The sequence below is a fragment of the Passer montanus genome, unplaced genomic scaffold (genome assembly GCF_014805655.1).
Source record: "Passer montanus isolate IOZ18808 unplaced genomic scaffold, ASM1480565v1 scaffold35, whole genome shotgun sequence".
Classification (NCBI taxonomy): domain Eukaryota; kingdom Metazoa; phylum Chordata; class Aves; order Passeriformes; family Passeridae; genus Passer; species Passer montanus.
This window is the reverse complement of record NW_024368263.1, coordinates 151,268-171,804: the sequence shown is the minus strand read 5'-3', so window position 1 is coordinate 171,804 and position 20,537 is coordinate 151,268. Positions and strand designations below refer to the sequence as shown.

Below are 20,537 nucleotides of genomic sequence, written 5' to 3'. Positions count from 1 at the left end.
CAGGATCAGCCTTTTAATGTTTTAATACTTTTCTGCCTCCTTATTGGTTCATGGAGCAGCTGCAGTAAGCAGAGTTGCTGTGAAGTTTAGACTGAGCTCTCTCTGCCTTTAATCAGGAAAACCAAAACACAGTTGGAGCCTAGCAAAGCTAAACACTTCAGGAGACTTCCTCACTTCTTTGGAAAGGGGATCATGGAACAGTGGCATCCATAAAGAAGACACTTCTACTTCTATTTTTTTTAATTAATATAATCGATTTTTAGAGTGAAATAGCATATTGGGGACAAATTTGTTGGAATGGGCATGGTGACACTTTTTGCTCTCTGTACCAGCATGGGACTCTGGTCCAGGATAGCTCCAACATCTGCCAGCTCTATCCTGATATTGTTTCTTGTGAAACAGGTAAGCTAATTCCATAATTAATTTTAACTGTCACAAACAAAAAAAATGTTTGTACCAAAGATCCTTCCGACATAACAATTAATTTTTATTGCTAATTAGCCGTGAGAAACAATGGCTGCAAAGCTGTAGAGTTTTATATTAGAACTCTCTCTGGCTAGGTCATTTATTACCATTTTAGTCTCTTAAACCTCATTCATGCAGTGAATAAATTATTTTGATTTGCACAATGACTTTTCATAGCAGTATTGATCAGCATTGAATTACATTTGGTTTTCCGTTTTCCTCCCAGATAAAAATGCTGTTATGAATCACGTTTATTTTCTACTGTTTTTTTCTCTGTTCTAAACCCAGCTTTGATTTGTTTCTGGCACTGACGGGTGAGCATTGAATCTCCAGTTTGTGAAATCTGGATGGTTTTGTTCTGCACCTCACCTTCATGCAGAAAGCAAATAAATCTGTGTGAGATTTCTGCATTTATTTCCTGTACAGATCCACTAAACCATTTTATTTTTATTTTCTTTTTTTCTCTAAATCTTTCCAAACGCTTATTTCTTACTTACCATATAAATTGGAAAGGGTTTAGGTATTTAATGAGAAAATGTCTCAGTGTATTTCACTTCAAGGAAATTTTCACGTAGGTTTTTAGTAATTCTTGTTTATTTATTAATATCAATCTTGATTTGACTAAATTTTTTAAACGATTACTGATATTTGGTAAATATCAATTGAGCTGAATAAAATTCACAGATATATTTAGGATACATTTCTTTGAAGTGTATGGGTATCAGAACAATAAACTGAAAGTGAAAAGGTATTTCTCTCCACTTAATCTCAACTTTATTGGGTTTCTGAGAAAGTGGGTTTGCAGCTGTTTGTGCTGTAGAGCCAATATTTGTGTTTCTAACCTTTTTATAAAGAAAAAATTACCAGGAAAAAAAAAATACATGCCAGTGTACCCCGAGTGCCCCAGCTCCAGGAAGATTCCTCCTCTCCAGCAATGGAACCAAACCAGCTGCCAGGTAGCCCTGCGAGGTTTCCTTTGCATTCCCTTGGCTGTTGGACACATTTGTTTATCAGGAGTGGAGTGCTCTTCCCCCAGCCAAGCAGCTCTGTCTCAAATGCGTCATCTCCAAGTCTCTGCCTCTTCAGATGGGGTTCACTGACCCACCAGTGTCTGGGGAGGCTCCCCTGGCTCCCAGGATTTGGAGGCCTGCATGAGGGAAATGTCAAGATGCTTTTTTTTTATTTTGGAAACATGCATTCCTTTCTCATGGCTGCTGTAAATATTCTCTCCTTATCTTTCAAGCCCATCCACGGAAGAATGATTATAGTTTTTCTGCTCCCTCAAGCTTAAAGTGGATGTCTGGAAATTAGGTGGGAGACTAAAAGCAGAGTATTGAGCAGGCAACATTTCACACAGTAAAAACCTGCATGAAATAGTGAACCTGCCTAAGAGCTAGTCACCAGAACACTGTTCTTGTTTTAAAAGGAAATAAATATGATTTTCTTCATTAAAATAAAAGCAAACCATAGGTTCAAAGGAACAAAGGTGAAGTTCACAGACATCTATTTTTCTGTTTATATATCTCAGCCCATGGTCAGGCAACATCAGGACAAACACACACCTTCAAAGAAAGTGTGTAGTCCAGACAAAAAGAAATTGACTTTTCCTGGAGAACTGAAAGGCATCTTTTAGTAAAAATTGTTTAGAAAACTTAAATATTTTGTTTGCTCTCCAAAATTTACTCATTAGAATCGGTAACATTTTCAACCAGTAACGGATTTTTCATTTTTGGTGACTTGTAGTAGCTGTAATCTTTGGCTGCTCTGGCCTCTGAAAGCCCTGGTGTCAGGAGAGCTGGGGTTTATTGCACAGAGGTGTGAAATTAGGATTGTGGTCTTTTCCATGGGTAAATAATGCTCAAATCACCATGCTAATAATAATGCATCTCCCATTATCCTTCCTGAACTGCTTTGCTCCCAATAAGGCATTTCTTCACCCAAATCACCAAACCTTTTTGCATTTAATTCTTCTGGTTTTAGCCAATGCTTTCCTGAACAGCAGTTATCAGCCATGGCTCTTTTAAAGACCTCTGCAGTCAGATAAGGAGGTGTCTGTCATTTTATTGTGTGGGAAATCTAGAGGGCAGAGATTCTTCTCACCTATGGACACCAGAAGAGAGCAAAACAGTGCCCTGTTGAGGCAAAAAGGGCAATATGGTGTAAATGGGCAAGTAAAACTGAAATTCACAGAAGTGTTTCTTAAAAGAAGAAAAAGGGGAAAAGAAGAATAGAAAGATGTCTGTGGCACAGCAGCAGCTGCTGGTAAAATAAGTGCTCTGTGAAATGCTGGGCAGGAGAACAGAATGCACCAGAGGAAAGGTGTTAGTAGCTAAATAGCATTGCTTATTCATTACTGGTTTATTCAGCTTTCTTTTTGCTGTGCTACTCAACCAGATATGCTTGATTACCTTTAAAAATATTCTAAAACCAAAAAACCCTTTAGACTTTTTTCACCTACCACTTTTTCCTCCACTCTCCTCTCCTCATTTCTGTGCTCAGACCAGAATTTCTTGCAATGGAAAGCAACTTGTCATTAAGGACTAAAAGGTTCTGATTTTTCTTGTGCATTTTCTCGAGTATTTTCACTCCCAGGCCAAAGGTTCTCTGCTGGAAAAAACCACTACTGGATGGAACAAATACAAACAGGAATGCCTGAAAATGCTGCAGGAATCGTCTGTAGATAGCGGTAAGGAATTAAGCAATGAAGACATTTATTAACACTGACAAATATGCAGATATTGCCTTGCTGTTTGTCTGCTCCTGTTCTAAATGTAGAACAATTCACCTGACACAAATACGAGCCTGAAGTCCCTTGTTTATTTTCCTTTCTCTGTGGTCACACAATCCCAGAATCACAGAGCACCCTGAGCTGGAAGGACCCACAGGGATCTCCCAGTGCAGCCCCTGGCCCTGCCCAGACCCCCAACAACCCCACCCTGGGCATCCCTGGGGAGCCTGGGCAGTGCCAGTACCCTCTGGGGGAAAAACCTTTCCCTGTATCCAACCCAAACCTCCCCTGGCCCAGCTCCAGCCATTCCCTGGCTTCTGTCACTGTCACAGAGCACAGACCAGAGCTGTCCCTCAGGAGCAATCTGCAGCCCCTGGTGAGGTCTGACCTCGCTTCCTTGTGAGTTTAAGCAATAATTTTATCATACACAACATTCATCTGCATATCTCATTATTCTGGACTGGCTTGCAGGTTCCCTGGAACAGTACAGAGTGGTTTCCATGATTGCCCTTTGTCTGCACAGCTTTTTGTAAAACCTTTGTTTGCTTCTCTCCCCAGGAGTTCACTGCAATGGGACATTTGATCAGTTTGTTTGCTGGCCTTACTCACCCCCAGGAAATGTCTCTGTTCCTTGTCCTTCATATTTGCCATGGCTGGAAAATGGTAATGTCAAAATGGTGATGTCAAAATGATGATGTGAAAGTGGTGATGTGAAAGTGGTGATGGCAAAGTGGTGATGGCAAAGTGGTGATGTGGAAGTGGTGATGTGGAAGTGGTGATGGCAAAGTGGTGACTTCTCTTGGAGTCTGTGCCAGGAATTCAGCTGCAAGACACGTGCTGCTTGTCTGTCTTGCCCCAGTGTCCTCTGAAGTGGTCTCACCTCTCTCTTCCACTTCTGAACTGAGGCACAAAATCATTTTTGATATTTATTCCCTCTTTTTCTCCATCTGTGCCTGCCACAGCTCTGTACTGTCAGCTGTAAAGCAACATTTGCAAGGTCACGTAACCATGTGTAGTGGTTTTGAGTTGCCAGTTTGAGATTTTTTGGTTAATGTGCTAATTAGTGGGGTGGGATTAGTGCTGGTCAATTATTAGTGCACTTACTAGAAAGTAATACTTATTACATTAATGCATATTACTTGCTGAAGGGGCACAGGAATGAAATATCAGCCTGCAACATCAGTGTTACAGAGAAAGATCATTCCCTGATCAAATCCCTGTGCAGTTTTGGCTGCCCAAACTGGTCAATGAATTACCCATTCACGAGCTTAATGAGGAAAAATGAATAAAGGGAGATGTAGGCTTCTCTTTTGGATGTACTCTGTTGGTTTTGTAAAAAACAGGTACATTCTGGGAATTTATTCCTACTTTGTCCTATGTAGCTATAAAAATATATTGACAAAGACAAAAAAAAAAGGGTTGTTTTTTTTTTTTTGAGTATGGGTGGTGGGTGTAGAGGCTATTGTGGAGGTAGAAATCTTTCAAACATGTATGAAAAATGAAATCTCCATTTTGACCTTTCAAACTAAAACTCTGTTTACTTTCAGGAAGTGTAGGACATGTATACAGAGTCTGCTTGGATGAAGGGATTTGGCAAACAAAGGAAAATTCCACAGACATTTGGCGGGATAGTTCAGAATGTTCTGAGAAAAATCATTTCCAAAAAAATGTAAGTGTGTTTTATATTACAGTGAAAACTTTAATCTTCTTAATCCTTTCTTGAGTAACTGACAAAACATTTCCATTTAATACCTGCAAAGCATCTTCAGATTTCATTTAAATTACCAGATGGAAAGCTGTTATTTTATTTATAAGAAGCAGAAAAGAAAATATTAAAGAAGGGGATTCCTGCTTTAGATGCCACAAGTTATTTTCTGCTCACAGAAATATAATGGTCCAGTGTTCACATCTGCTGATTTTCTCCTAATAAAATAGAAAAACTGCAACTTGTCAAGCAAGCAACTCTCCAAATCACATTGGTCTGTGAAAATCAGACAGCTTCCCTCCTGAGCCTTTCAGCCTTTCATGAGCTGTTAATTGGTTATTTAAAGTTTGCTGCTCAGAGGCTGGAGGATTCACCCTTACCTAATGCCATCCTTCCTGTATTTCTCATATTGCAAAGTCCAGGGCTGGACTTTATCAGCCCAACTTCTTTTACCATGGAATTTAGAATTAGGTCTCTTAGGTAAGCACTATCACCACTATTTTTTACTTTTTAATACTGAGTGCTGTTTCCTATTTTATCAAGTAACACTGCTTTACTGATTGGTTATGAAACATTATTAGTTTAGTAGCTCTGTGTATTACTCTGTTTTTACTAAGCTCTTTATATGGTAAATACATGAATTTCCAAACTTTCAGTTTATTTATGTAAATGTAATAAAAATATTCATAAGTTATGAGTGTTTTCCAAAGTTTGTTGACCATTCTGGATCAGTATATTTTATATTATTTCATCTTGTGAGACAGCAGACAATGTCTTTGAAAGCTTTAACCATCTTTCCTACCAGCACTAAATGTGGGCTTTTTTAATTTTATTTAATTGAATAAATTTTATTCCATTTGTTTTGTTTTATTTAATTGAATAATATGGACAATTTTTTTGTTTTATTTAATTGAAACCCCCCAAGCTATTGGAAATAACCCAGAGCCAGTATCTTCACACAGAGGAATCACCTTGGTTTCATGTGCTTTGGTGTTGCAATATTGAAATAGCCAAGATGATAACTTGAGATTTTTGCAAGGTTTTTCCCTGCTGGAATGTTTCCATGGAGCAGAGTGACCAGCAGCTGGGAATCTCCTGCACCCACTCTGCTTTTCCTGGGCTCCTTCACCCCTTCAAGAGAGGCATGGCTCACTGGCATGGAATTATTAGAGAAAACTGCTGGCAAAGACAGTGCTAAAGTCCCTGGTGCTGAGTAGTAGAAGAAGAAAATGAGCAAAATCAGTGAGGAAAAGACACAGGTTCCAAGAAAAGCTCTGTAGGCCAAATGTGGATTATGAAAGTCACAGATCCTGTGTGTCATTGCCTCTTCAGAGATGCTTTCCTTGGGCTAGAAGTTTGAAGAGCTGAGAGGCAGACATAAGCAGCTAAAATAGAAAAAAAAAATAGGAAAAAGAAATGTTAAATTAGGCAAATTGAGAGGAAATTTGTGCAGGACCAGGAGCTGGACTTCAGAAATCTTTGTGGGTACCTTTCAACTCAGGATGTTCGATGATAATCTATCAAAGTGTGAATAGTCCTTTTCCTCCTCTGAGGTCATATTTGTCATTCAAAGACATTAAAGACAGCTCTAATTTAATAATTATATTTTTTCCTGTGAACTCAAGACAGAAGTCAGTCTGTTTCAGTAGCTGTAGGCAGAGCTGACTCCCAGATTTGTGCAGACACAGCTGGTCAGTGCTGTGTGTCCAGGCCACACACACACTGTGTGCAGGTTCAGTCAGTTATCCCTGCAGCTGCTGACCCACCAGGATCCATGAATCCATGGCAAGGACCACCTGGGATTTGGGCTAAAAATGGTGTTTGGGCAGAAGAAATCTGGGAATAGTCTGGGAGACCCTTTGGATTTCAAAAACTAAAACTCAGGGTGCAAGTGTCTTTGTCACACTGATATCAGAGGCAGTGCAGAAAGCAGGGATCAGAATCCTGCCCTGGCTCCTGGAAACTCAAAAATGTGATCCCCAAAGTTCCTGAGCTTGCTTCTGCCCTGTCCCCCTGCCTACAAACACATTTTTCTTCTTTGTTCCCAGGAAGAAGAACATAAACTGCTCACCACATTACAGCTGTTGTACACCATAGGATATTACTTTTCTCTTATCTCACTGGTGTTAGCTCTGCTTATACTTTCTTTACTCAGGTTAGTAAAAATTTACATGCATTTTAAATGTACAGAGCCCTGTACTCACATTCTTCTTATGAAATTGAAGTTGTCATTTAATTTCCAGTGTTCTAGTACCTGGTGGGGCTACAAAAAAAGCTGGGGATGAGCTTTGGAAAATGGCTTTGAGCTGAAAATGGTAGATTTAAATTAGGTGTTAGGTAGGGATTCTTTACTGTGAAGTCATCCAGACAAACTGCCCCAGTCCTGGAAGATTTTAAGGCCTTGGAGCATCCTGATCTAGTGGAAGGTGTCCTTGCCCATGGCAGGGGGGATGGAATGAGATGGGCCTTTAGATCCTTTCCAACCCAATCCATTCCGTTGATCCATGTAAATAACTTGTATTTTCCTAAGGGGCAATACAAATGCAATTTCTAAGCAGAATCCATTGATGACAACAATATGAATATGGGTTTTTGCTGGTTTTTAAAAATTTTATTTCCGCAAATTACACATATTCTGGAGGATTCATACATTATTTTTTCTCCCCCAGAAAACTTCACTGCACAAGAAACTACATCCATATGAATTTATTTGCATCCTTTATCTTGCGTGCTGCAGCAGTTCTTATTAAAGACTCTGTGTACAACAATATTTACTCAAAAAGACCAAATGATGAAAGTGGATGGATATTATACCTCAGTCCAGAGGTAATGTGTTAATTCATAGCTGATAATAAATGTGTGCTTCTAGTGGTCATAACAGTTACAGTTTGGGAAGTTTACCCTACAGCATCAGCTGTTGAGGGGTTTGTAAATTGACTTTTGGATGTTGAAATTTTGTTGGTAAAAGTTGGGGTAATCAAGATGAAATCCTGATTGTAAGAAATTTCTTTTAAATGAATAGGAAGAACAAATTAATTGATTGTAATATTTAGAAACAGCCACTTAAGCAAAGCATCTCACACCTTGTAGCCTTTAGAAAGAAATCTCTGTGTTTATTTGGCAGAGATTATATATATCTATATATTATATATATATAATAGATATATAATATCTGTATTATATCTATATAATACATAATATATATTTATATTATATAATCATAGTATACACAATATTATACGTATATATAATTTTATATGCTATATTTCTAATAATTATATAATAATTATATGTGGATAATATAGATGTATAGAATATATACATCACATATATTTATAGATATTATATATATTTATAAATATTATAAATATTTATTATTCTTGTATGTTGTTGTAGAAATAGAGCTTACCCACATCAACAAGGAAAATTATCTGCAAGATAAATAATGATAATTATTATTTAACAGCTCATCAGTAAAAACTCTCACATGCAGATCCTGACATCTATATTTACTCCTGGTCTCTCCTTCCTACAGATTGTAATCATTTGCAGGACTGCCCAGTTTTTCATGCATTACTTTGTTGGGGCAAATTACTTCTGGCTGTTGGTGGAAGGGATTTATCTGCACACATTGTTGATAACTGTGGTGCTCTCTGAAAGAAGGCTGCTGCAGACATACATCGTGATAGGATGGGGTGAGTCCAGAACTGTTTCCAAGCCCTGGTTTTGTTTTGCTTTGCTGAGTCAGTGGAGGATATTTTGTAAAGGAAAAAGAAAGTCTGCTTCTACAAGCTTGGCTGGAATAGATTCTTCTTTTCTTTGCAGTTGTTCCAATCCTGTTTGTGGGCCCATGGGGAATAAGCAGATCCAAACTGGAGAACACTGGGTAGGTTATTAAAGAAAATGTTCTTTGGAATCCTGACTTTTTTTGCTTGGCTGAAAGCCCTTGGCTGTACTTGACACAAGAACTGACCAGAAAATTATCAGATTATGCAGCACCTATGGATACTTGTTACATTTTCAAGCTTCCCTTTAGTACTTTTACATTAAAAAAAACTTTGAAAAATAATAATAAAAAAAAATCTGAGAATTTTTAGATTTCCTCATGCATTTAGCAAGGAGTAGAATGAACATTTACTGTTCCTGAAATGTTCATCCATTTACATAAAGCAATTGGATATTTTACCTCAGTCTAGAGGTAATGTGTTAATTCATAGCTGATAATAAATGTGTGCTTCTAGTGGTCATAACAGTTACAGTTTTGGGAAGTTTGCCCTACAACATCAAGTGTTGAGGGGTTTGTAAGCTGAGATTTGGATGCTGGAATTTTGTTGATAAAATTTGGGGTAATCAAGATGAAATCCTGATTGGAAGAGATTTCTTTTAAATGAACGGGAAGAACAAGTTAATTAATTGTAATATTTAGAAACAGCCACTTAGGCAAAGCATCTCACACCTTGTAGCCTTACAAACCTGTGAGTAAGAAGATGAGACCAGTGCTTTCCTGGGAGACCACCAACACTTTGAGTTTATTTCATATTCACTGCCACTTTTTAAAGAAAAAAAGTGAATTGTAATGGAGGCTCATGACCAAACCTGATAGTGAGTGAGAGCTGATATTTGGTGAGGCATCAGTGACAGAAACGTGCACCAGCAAGGACCAGTTCCTGCTCTTCAGTGATGCTGTTGGTGACATCACATAAACTTTGTTGTGAAAAATGGCAATCACTTATTTTTAAAATTTTAAAAGTTTAACAGTAATAAAATGATTATAAAAATAGTAACATAACTAGAGTAATAAAAATTTGGACAATTGGGATTTAGGACAATATGGGACAATAAAAACAAACAATCATTGACAGTCCAGGTACCTCTTTCTGGGCAAAATAAGCCCAGAAAAGGCCCCACGTTAACAGAGGATTAACCCTTAAAAGCAGCAGCCTGTTGCACATTCACACACCTTATCCATGATGCATAAATTCCATTCAAACACAGGATTCTGTCTGGTCAGGGTCAACTTCTTCCTCTGAATCCTGACAGCGTCTTCAGGGCTGAGTGAGGCAGGAAGAAGAAATTATCATTTCTTCTGATAATGGAGCAATAAATTCTTTTTCTCTGAAAGATTTAGGTGTCCTGTGGTTGCTGTGTTGGTGCAAGAACCTCATTCCTTTCTTTAAAAAAAGTATCTTACATAGCATAGTTTCTATTTTAACATTATGTTATAACCTCAAACTATATTTAACACGCTACTTAAGAAAATTAATACAGCATAACTTTCTGACATAACACATATAATATTATTTTTTGTGAAAAGCCAATTAAAAATAGACATTATTAATATTTGTGCTTTATGTATGGAATCTTTTGCTCTCTTCTTATTTTTTGTGGTTTCTAGAGATTTTATTTGCAAAGCCAACATGGATAATAAGCAACACCAAGCCATAATTATGGTCTTACAGAGTCACATAAATTCTAAATGACAAGCCAAGATCCTACAGAACCTCAGGCTGATTAGCAAGAATAAATAGGACAAATCAGAGGGTTAAAGCAGGAGAAAAAGAGACAGCTGCAAAGAAACTGTATGCACATTTTTTAGCAGATCAAGAAGCATGGACACAATTCCCAGTTCATTCATTTCCAGTTTCAGATAGATAATTTAAGGATTAATTCCATTATGAGGGTTTGGTGTCATGTTTTGTGGATTCAAAGACTGAGTTTGGCAGATAGTTCTGAAGTTTATGGTCCAGGGAAATCTTTATCAACATTGATATGGAAAGATCTTCAGAGCTGTTGGTGAAACTCTTCCTAGTTTTATTCCATTTCTTTTGGGGGCTCAGCTGCAAAGAAACTGTATGCACATTTTTTAGCAGATCAAGAAGCATGGTCACAATTCCCAGTTCATTCATTTCCAGTTTCAGATAGATAATTTAAGGATTAATTCCATTATGAGGGTTTGGTGTCATGTTTTGTGGATTCAAAGAGTGAGTGTGGCATATAGTTCTGAAGTTTATGGTCAGGGAAATCTTTATCAACATTGATATGGAAAGATCTTCAGAGCTGTTGGTGAAACTCTTCCTAGTTTTATTCCATTTCTTTTGGGGGCCACCTGAAAAAGTTGAACTTCACCAAGTTCCTTTTGAAATAAACAGACAAGTTATGTGAGCATTCTAACTTTCTTTTTTTGCCTATGAAAATAATTATTCTTTAAATTATTCTCCAGGTGCTGGGGAACAAATGAACACATGGGGATCTGGTGGATCATCCGAGGCCCAATGTTGTTTTCCATTGCAGTAAGAATTATATAACCTGTATTATTTTTCCCTCCTTGGTCTTTGTAATTAGTGCCATTTTTGTCCTTCAAAATTTTGGAACAAATAAGGTACAGTTTCCTACCACAGAAATATCAAAATAATATTTCACATTTCAATAATTCATAATATTTCATATTCCAATAATTTCATAGTATTTCAATTTTCACATAAAGTGACAGAAGAGATAAAGTTTTGTTCAAAAAATGAGGAAGGAGGGTTCTGTGTTAAAAAAATGAAATGTAATTTTGTAATTTTGGAAGATCATGTATCAAATTATATGTCAGGCTGAATAAGACAATGCTAAGACAAGCCCCTCCCACCCCCTCAGGCCCCACCCACCTCCTGCTCTGATTGGCCAAGACCTCCAACGCCCGCAGCACTGCCTCCGGGCTCTGGCCAATCAGCACGGCCTGCAGGGGCCGCCAAGTGTCAGGGGAGGGGGTGTGCCACCCCCTCAGGCCCCACCCACCCCTCACTCCCTGTAGCCACACCCACTTCATTAAGCTACTCAGTTTTGCATATTTATTATGTGACAATAACCTGCTTGTATTCAAACTTCAGCCCAGCTACATTCCAGTTATTTGGTGGCAAGTTTTGCAAGTATTTAATATCAATTATACATTTATTTAATTGTTAACTGATGAGTGTAATAACATTTGCTGTAAATAAACCATATGTGTTTTCCTTCAAGGTTAATTTTGGCATCTTCTTAAAAATTCTCAGAATGCTGATTTCCAAACTGAAAGCTCAGCAAATGACCTTCCATGACTACAAATACAGGTATGTAACAAATGACAGAAGTCCTGATAGCTTTTTCTTGAGTTAGGTCTTATGAGCTCTTACTGAATTTATCACGCTTGAGATAGCTTAGCTACATTGAATGGTATAAAATTAATAGGATAGTTTGTGAGGTAGTGTTGGAAACAGAAAAAAGTTTAATGAAAGGCAAAATAACTAACCTTTTTTAAAGAAAAACTGAGCTAGGGATAAGAGGTTTTTGTTAAAACACTCTACAAAAATGAGTATTTATTTTGTTCTCTTCTTTTTCTAGTGAATTATTTAGGTGGGACTGTCCAGTTGGGTAGCTCTAGGTCTGAGGTGAAGTTTTAAAGGTCTTAAGAGGTGTCTTTTTACTAAATTGAGGAGAGAAACTTTTGGGCTTTTTGTTTTTTTTAGGTAGACAAAGAATAATTTGGTCACTGTTAACAGAGAGTACATTCCTCCAAAGTCCTGGCCTCTTTTTAAACATTTTGTCACATCAAAAACTTCTCCGTTTCCCCTAAAGATGTACCCACCAGCACCAGGAGTAACAGATAAACAGAATATGGGCAATAGCTATATTCTGGATATTCTGAATAGATATTCAGAAGAGGAAAGGAGGCTCCACAGACATTTTCATATCTGGGAGGCAAAGGCTGTGCTGAGTTTTGGGGGCATTTTCACAAAGGCTCCTCAGTGCACTGAGATCTCTGCTCCTCTCATACCTGTGGCCTCTGCTGCCGTGGCACATCTTTCCCTTTGTCACCAAAACTCAGAAGAAAAAGAAAAACCCTCTAGCACTATGTTTGTGGCCTGATGGAGAATCAGAATTCTTTATTCTGGTCAGGATGTGCCATGGAAAACATTTCATTTACTCATGCCTTTTAACTAGACTTTCCACAGCTTTATGCATACATTATTTTCAAAATCACAAAACTGCTACTACCATTCCAAAGTCAGAATATTGAGAGCATGTTTTTGGAATAATTTCTTTGTCTCCGAGCTTTTGATTTTTGTCACCAAGGACTTTTAAAAAATAATCAAACATTTTTCTTTTTAAGATTGGCAAGGTCTACACTTGTGCTGATTCCATTGTTGGGGATCCACGAATTTGTGTTTACCTTCATCACTGATGAACAGGTGGAAGGACTTTCAAGACATATAAGACTTTTCATTCAGCTGACAATGAGCTCATTTCATGTAAGTTCTGAAAATATTGGTTTTTGTGTTTTGCAAATATTGTTTTTAGGGTCCACAGATCCACGTGCATTTGCTGCTCACCACAGTTATAGTGAATTCTGATTTAATATTATATCCCAACCTATAATGCCTCTAAATACACTGTTGCAGTAACAAGACAAAATACTCATAAATAAATATGATAGTCCCAAACACAAAAAAAAAGGAGTCTGATATTTAAAAAAAAAATAGTAGTAGGTAACAGCTCATCACAGATCCCTGCAAACAGGATTAAAATGGTCCATTTCAAACACTCCCAGCCAAAATCATAACCATGAGAATGTCTGCCTCATCCGAGGCTTGGGCTCATTTTCCTAAAGGATATTTCTTCACCTTACCCGCAAAGTGACAATCCCAGCTGCATGCTCACAAAAGTGCTCTACACCTGCATCCATTTTTAGTTAGTTTTAGGAGAAATTTTATCAGAGCCCTCACATGATGGAACAGAAAAATAGACCAGCAGCTGCAGGTGGAAAAGAAGTTTCTCACCCACAGGGTCAGGAGTGTTTTACAGTGTTCAGGCACTTGGCTCCCCTTCAGTCCCCCTGCCTGAGTTTGGTAGGAGTAGGAAAAAGCTGAGGTGAGGGAGGGCTGTGGATCTCAGCTGCAGGGCTGGGGCTAAAGGAGCCACACTCCCACCAAACAGCCACTTCCAAGGAGCTCAGATTCCAGGTGGAGCTGGTGCTGGAGCTCAGGGGTCATTCCCAGATGGACACTGGCACAAAACATCTCTGCCTGCCTGTCTGGAGTGCTGCAGCACTGCTAAAAAATGAATTTTTGAGGCCTCACTAATGAACCTGCCCAGCAGAGTTGTCCTTTACCCACATCTCCCTGCCTTGATCTTCCTGGGGCGCCAGGACAGCAATTTCCAGATCTTCATTTGCTGCAAAGCCCAGTGATCTCTGTGGCTCCAGGTGGCTGCTCCTCAGTAATTCACTCTCTGACACTGCTGCCCTCTTCTGCAGCCTGAGGCCATCCCAGCATTGCTGCACTTCTCCCACAATTTGTCATAATCCTGGTTTTTTATCTTTGCACATATGCACCTGTGCCCTGGTGCATGTATGCATCAGTTTTGGCACTGTTATTGAGGCTAAACTTCAACATTTACACCACAGCTTGAGGGGAAAAATGTCCCAGTGACAGCAGAGAATTCCTGGAGAGCCACAACCCCGAGGAGCCTGCTGACATGGTGTTCAGAAAATCCCAGAATTATTTGGGTTGGAAGGGACATTAATGTTGGAGTATAAGTTCCTTGGTTAGAAATATCCTTACTTGGAGAGGTTGCAGTGCCTAGATGTTATTTTAAAAGTGCAGAATCATTTTAAGTGAAGATTTTATTTACTGGCTTGCACAAAGAAATCTGATATATAAACCAGCTTACTCATCCTTGCAAAAGAACACAAACTTCATTCCTTTTAGAGAAACATGCATGAGCTTGGCAGCATGTCATGCTTTAGAAGCAGAGCTCCATTAAAAAATACCCAGAGATCTTAGCCAATGTTTATTGCAGATTCTCTTTTTTAGCTGCAGCATTATTTATGAAGGGATTAGCCAAAAAGCACATAAACTGTACCCAATTACATTTGTTTAGTCTGTAAATCTTCTCAGTAGTTTAAAAAGGCAGTTAAACTGTTTTGTTAAAGAAAAACAATTATCCCTGGGATCTCAGCTGAAGGTTTAACTCAAACATTTTCAAGGAGCACAAAATTAAATTCTAAATAGGAGTTCTGTTGTAGGTAGGATGCTGCTTTGCCTTAGGAAATGGGGCAATCTAAACATCTTGGCTCCCTTGTGCATGGAAATTGTTACCCTCAGGAAAAAACACTGCTTTCTGGTGGAAAATCCCAGTTATTTGAGTAATTTATCACATTGCAATTGTCGTTAGAACTGAAGACCAACTTTGAGGGGTGTATCTCTCCTTTCCTATTGGTGTTTCTGCTGATGAGCATTTATTCTGAATGTCTGATTCTCCATTTTCACTCACACTGGGATAATTCTGTGTGTCTGAGAAGTCACAACACACTGGGAAGCTTTCTAAGTGTGAAAATCAATTTACTGGGAGAAAATTCAGTAAGCATTAAAGAAACCAGGATGTGAAGTGAACATCAGATATAAATAATCAGTGAAGTTTTCCACCTTCTGGTGGGATTTTAAAGCGTTTGTCACTCCTGCCCTGGCCCTGCAGCAGCAGTGAAGGAGATTCCCAGAGGTATTTTCCAAACAGATCAGCCCAGGGAGCCTCACAGGCTCTGCCTTTCTCACAGTGCCTCTCACCAGGCTCAGGAGTGTCATTTAAATCCTCTTTGTGCTTGTGGTGCCTGGGAGGCCAAATTTAGAGTTCATACCCATAAACAGAAAACCCCCAAACCACCCAGCAGAGTCAGGAACTTGGTACCTCCCCAAAAAAGAGAACTGCCTCCAGGAGCAGGAGAAGTTCTGTATAAAAATTTGCTTTTTAAGCTAGTAAATTTGTATTTAATATAATATATTTAAATATTTAAAATATTAGATGAGACGACATTATATATTTACATGATATATATGCCACATAAATATCACCTATTAGTATCACCTATTATTAACTCTATAATCACCTATTATCATTAATATCACCTATTATTAACTAATATCACCTATTATTAACACCTATTATATCACCTAATAATATCACCTATTGTTAACTCTAATTAACTATATCTTCCTACCATGATCCAGGTGAAGCATGAAAAATGATAGAAATAAAATTCATGGAGAAAGCAATTCTGTTTGCTGCTTCTCCTGTCCCCATTTCCACTGGTGTGGCAGAAAAACTGCACATATGCTGAAGGAATTAATGACTCTAAATAACTGAGGACTGCTAGAAAATTAACAGCAGGCTCAGAATGCAATTGGTTAATTGTAGGTGTAATGAAAAATGTTGAAGCTTCTGTGTATGTGGATTTATTTTAAAATTTTTGTCTCAGCAAAGCAGAAATATTTCTGGAGCAGAAATATTTCTCAAAAATATGAGTGTGGGAACAATCAAATGCTGTCAGCTGGATTGCACCTTTGCAGCTGTGATATAAATATTGCCTTGGACTCAGAGTATTTATTCTCTTAATCAGAACTTGTGTCACAGATGCCTTTAGACACACCAAAAAAGGGCATTTCCTGAAGCAGTGGGAATCAATCTGCACGTCTGTGGGGCTGAGATGCAGCCTGTAAGCTGCTTTAGCCTGAGATCAAACCCAGACACAGAGAGGCAAATGGAAATGATGATTTTGGGATTGGTTTAAAACAAGTTGTATCTGTAGGGTTTTTTAAGGTGTTTATCTGAATCAGTTTCAAAGGAAAAACAGCAATTCTAAATGGCCATAACACTGAATATAGCTGAGCTTTGAACTAACACTAATCACTCAATTTAGAAATAATTTGTATAAAGAGCCCAAATTAGTAGAGTAATTCACAAACCCAAACAAGCATATAGATGATAAGAGAAACAAAGCTGCATTTTTTTTTATTTTACCTCATGTGGAAATAGCAGCAGTCACAGTATAACACAATAGTTTAGGAAAAAAAGCATGATGTGGTAGCAAAATAAAGATAAAACTGGGTTTTACAATCTGTAAAAAAAATTTAAAAAATAATATATATATAAATAATTTCTATATATTTAAATTATATATATATTTATATATAATTAAAATATATTTTAATGTATATAATTTCTATTCTTCAGCATCTGCATAAAATGTGCCCTGCACTTGCTAAGGAACTGCCCAAAACCAAGTGACTGGGTACTTCATTAATTAATAAATAAATGCAGGCAACTAGTTTCCTTTTGAACATTAAGGAGCACTGTTTATATTTACGGTTTTAACACTAATGTCACCTTTAAATTAGGGCTTCAGGTGTTTTCTGCACACTGACTTTCCCCTCTCACTCCTTTCTCTTACAGGGTTTTTTGGTAGCAGTTCTCTATTGCTTTGCTAACGGAGAGGTAAGACCCAGTGCTGTGAGAGGAGCTCTTAGTTCATTAGTAAAGTGTATTAATGACACCAAGAAGGATGAACACCCTGAGCAGCTCTGCTTATTGAGAGCATGCATGCATTCTTTGGTAAAATTGTTTTGAGTGAAGAGAACAGCAAGAACCACCACAGGTTTGGACTGAAATGCAAAATATTTCCAGGGAAGGCTGAGTGGGGATAGCATGTGGAGGTTTGGACAGCCTGGGGTGTCTGAAATGCCATTAGAGGTTTGTGGTCACCAGAAATCCCCTCCTTTAACCAGCTGAACCCCAGGCTTTGTGCTCAGCCAGGCTCAACCCTCTCTGGGTTTACCCCTGAGCTCCATGTAGGTGATCACATTCAGAGTTCATTATCTCACGCAGCAACACGTTGAAAAAATAATTTCATAAAATCACAGAATGGGTTGGGTTGGAAGGATCTTAGAGCACATCTCATCCCACCCCCTGTCATGGCAGAGACACCTTCCACTGTCCCAGGTGCTCCAAGCCACATCCAACCTGGCTTTGAACATTCCAGGGATCCAGGGGCAGCCACAGCTGCTCTGGGCACCCTGTGCCAGGGCTCTCCCAGGGAAGAATATCCTCCTAACATCTCATCTAAATCTGTCTTCTCATAGTTTAAAACCTTGTCCTGTCACTATTTGCACATGTAAAAATGTCTCTCAGCTTTTTTATATGTTCCCTTTAGGCCCTGGAAGGGGCACTTAGATCTCCCCAGAGCCTTCTCTTCTCCAGGCTGAACAACCTCAGCTCTCTCAGCCTGAGTTGCTACAAGCTACCTTGGAAAATGATGCTATCTCAGTTAATTTTTAAATGTTTTTAAGCTGAATCTGTCTGTTCTCCCTGACATTTGGCCCAGGTGCAGGCTGCCACTACTCACACACATCACATTTGCAGTGGAAAAACTTTCCTAAGTCAGGGTGAAGAGCCTGGACTCTTCAGATTGATTTAGCAAACAGATCTGTTCCTACCCTGCCAGCACCAGGTGCAAGGTAAACCCCAGAGGGGCAGGAAGCTCAGCACTTGACAGTTCCTCTCATTCTACACCTGGCCCTTGTGTCAGTGAACTCCAGGCTGCTCACATGCCACTACCAATGACTCTTTTCTCCTCAGGTGAAAGCAGAGCTGCAGAAGCAATGGTCCCGTTTCCTGCTGGCAGACCCCTTGGGCTGCAAGCTCTGCTTTCTAGGGGAAAACATCAAATACCTCAGGAAATGTTCCCAGAAAAGGAAAAAGCAGCAGCTGGGCAGCAGGCAGCACTGCTGCCTGGAGGTGAGCAGGCCCTGGGAGCTGCAGCTGCACAAGGTGCTGGGCAGGCCGGGCGCAGAGGCCAAGGCCGGCCCTGCCCAGATGAGCATGTCCGACAGCAGCGAGGGAGAGGTCACCACCGGAGAGACCACCGAGGAAGTCTTTGAGGAAAGTGAAATTTAGGCAGCTAAATGCCCCTGGGACAGCGCCTGCCAGCAGCGGGGCTCGGGAAAAACAAGCGTTCATCTCTCAGCTGCAGGCTGCTCAGGGCTCTGGGGTGTGCTTCAAGGACGAAGCAGTTGATGGCCCAGGTGTTCCGGTTGTCTCGGGCTGAGAAAAATGTTATTTATCTGGAGGTTGCTAAGCTGCGTGCCTGGGGAGAAGAGGTCTGCTGGATGCAGCGTTTTTGCTTTCTGTAGCATCCACAAGGAAGCAGGATGAACTCTGGAAAACAGGCTCTGGAGACACTGAAGTTTGGTCAGCTTCATCCGTATGTGACTGGCTTTGAGTCACATCATGAGAAGACAGTTTTTATTTTTCATGTGTGGTTCTTAAACAGAGAGACCTGTGGAAGACTCCTTCACATACCCCATCTCAAGAAATCCACCCCAATTTTAGAACAAACCAGACCAAACATATATATATGTATGTATGTATGTATGTTTATGTAGCTATGTATGAATGTGCTCCCTGTGGACAGTGACCAAATTATCCTTTGTCTCCTTAAAAAGGAAAAAAAGCCCAGAAGTTTCTCTCCTCAATCTGGTAAAAAGACACCTCATAGGACCTTTGGGACTTTACCTCAAACTTAAGGATAGCCAATTGGACAGAGGCCAAAAGGTCCCACCTAAGCAATTCACTAGAAAAAGAAGAGAATAAAGGAAATAATCACTTTTGTGATGTGTTTTATCAGGAGCAAGAACCTCTTGCCCTGGCTCAGCTTTTCTCTGTAAAGAGTTTTATTTTGCCTTTTTATTAAAACTTTTCTGTTTCCAACAGTACCACAGAAGCCATCCTGCTGATTTTATGCCATCTGAGGTAGATGAGCTATCTCAGGTGTAATACAGATCTCCAAGAGCTCCTAAGACCTGGCTCAAGGAGACCACAATATCCTATATATATATATATACACACATATAACCCAAAAAACAAACTTGGGAATAACCAAGCTTTTGCTTGCATTTTTGAGCATCTTCAATTAAAGTTTAGTGCTGGAAACATCATTATGAGATGGAAAGCCAAAATACTTCTATGGAATGTGCCCAAATGAAATGTTCTGATACAATTTTTTTTACCTTTTTTTTCCCCCCTTTTTTGACACAAGCCACTGTGACTTCTGGTTTGCCCTACATGTGTCCTTAATGACAAAACAGTGGGAAGTGCTGCTTCCACCTTCCTCCAGGGGACCCAAAATGGATAAAGACATGGGACTGTGACAGCACCAAGAGTATTGTGAAATCATTCTTCTTCCATTTAAAAAGAGCCATGGTGAAGTTTCCTTTCTCACATCCAAACTCAACCAGAGACCTATGAAATGCAATCAAGTTTGTTAATATTCTATGATTCTCCTTATATAACTTACCAGTGCTTTTATGATTATTTATCAGGCTACAAAGGTTTAGCCATGCAACCTGTGCCATTAATACTACTTTATTGCAAAGAACAGATAAATTCATTGACTAGCACTAGTTCAAGAACCTTTTTCTGGCACTTTAAAAAAGTATTTCTTTTACAGTTCTATCTGTGTTAACCTATTTAATCAATACCAAGTTGTATATTTCAGTGATATATTAATAAACTGTAAATGTTTGATCTATTTTAAAATAATTTATCTGCAGTTTTTAAAGGGGTTTTTTACTAGAATGTGAATTCTGCTTATATAGAATTTTACTGCAATGGATTTCTTCAGCAGCCACTGGAAACACCAAACAACACACACACACACTTTGTGTCTTCCTCAATTTCAAACAGACTGATTCCTTCTAGAGCCATTATTTAAGACATTAAAGAGATTGAAGTGAATTAGAATGTGTTTTACTTAGGTGTTAAAAACATTGAAATGGTAAGATTTTATTT

The 20,537-nt window shown here is 38.9% G+C and overlaps 1 protein-coding gene across 1 annotated transcript; it reads left to right on the top strand.

Moving 5' to 3' along the window:
- The first annotated feature begins 297 nt into the window (after positions 1-297).
- GLP2R (glucagon like peptide 2 receptor) lies at positions 298-20,433 on the top strand. Its single transcript, XM_039716056.1, has 13 exons — positions 298-402; positions 3,058-3,151; positions 3,752-3,856; positions 4,741-4,866; positions 6,951-7,053; positions 7,568-7,724; positions 8,434-8,593; positions 8,724-8,784; positions 11,119-11,188; positions 11,901-11,989; positions 13,030-13,168; positions 17,145-17,186; positions 18,327-20,433. The coding sequence occupies exons 1-13, from the start codon at positions 298-300 to the stop codon at positions 18,642-18,644; spliced, it is 1,569 nt and encodes a 522-aa protein (XP_039571990.1). The 3' UTR covers positions 18,645-20,433.
- The last annotated feature ends 104 nt before the right edge of the window (positions 20,434-20,537 follow it).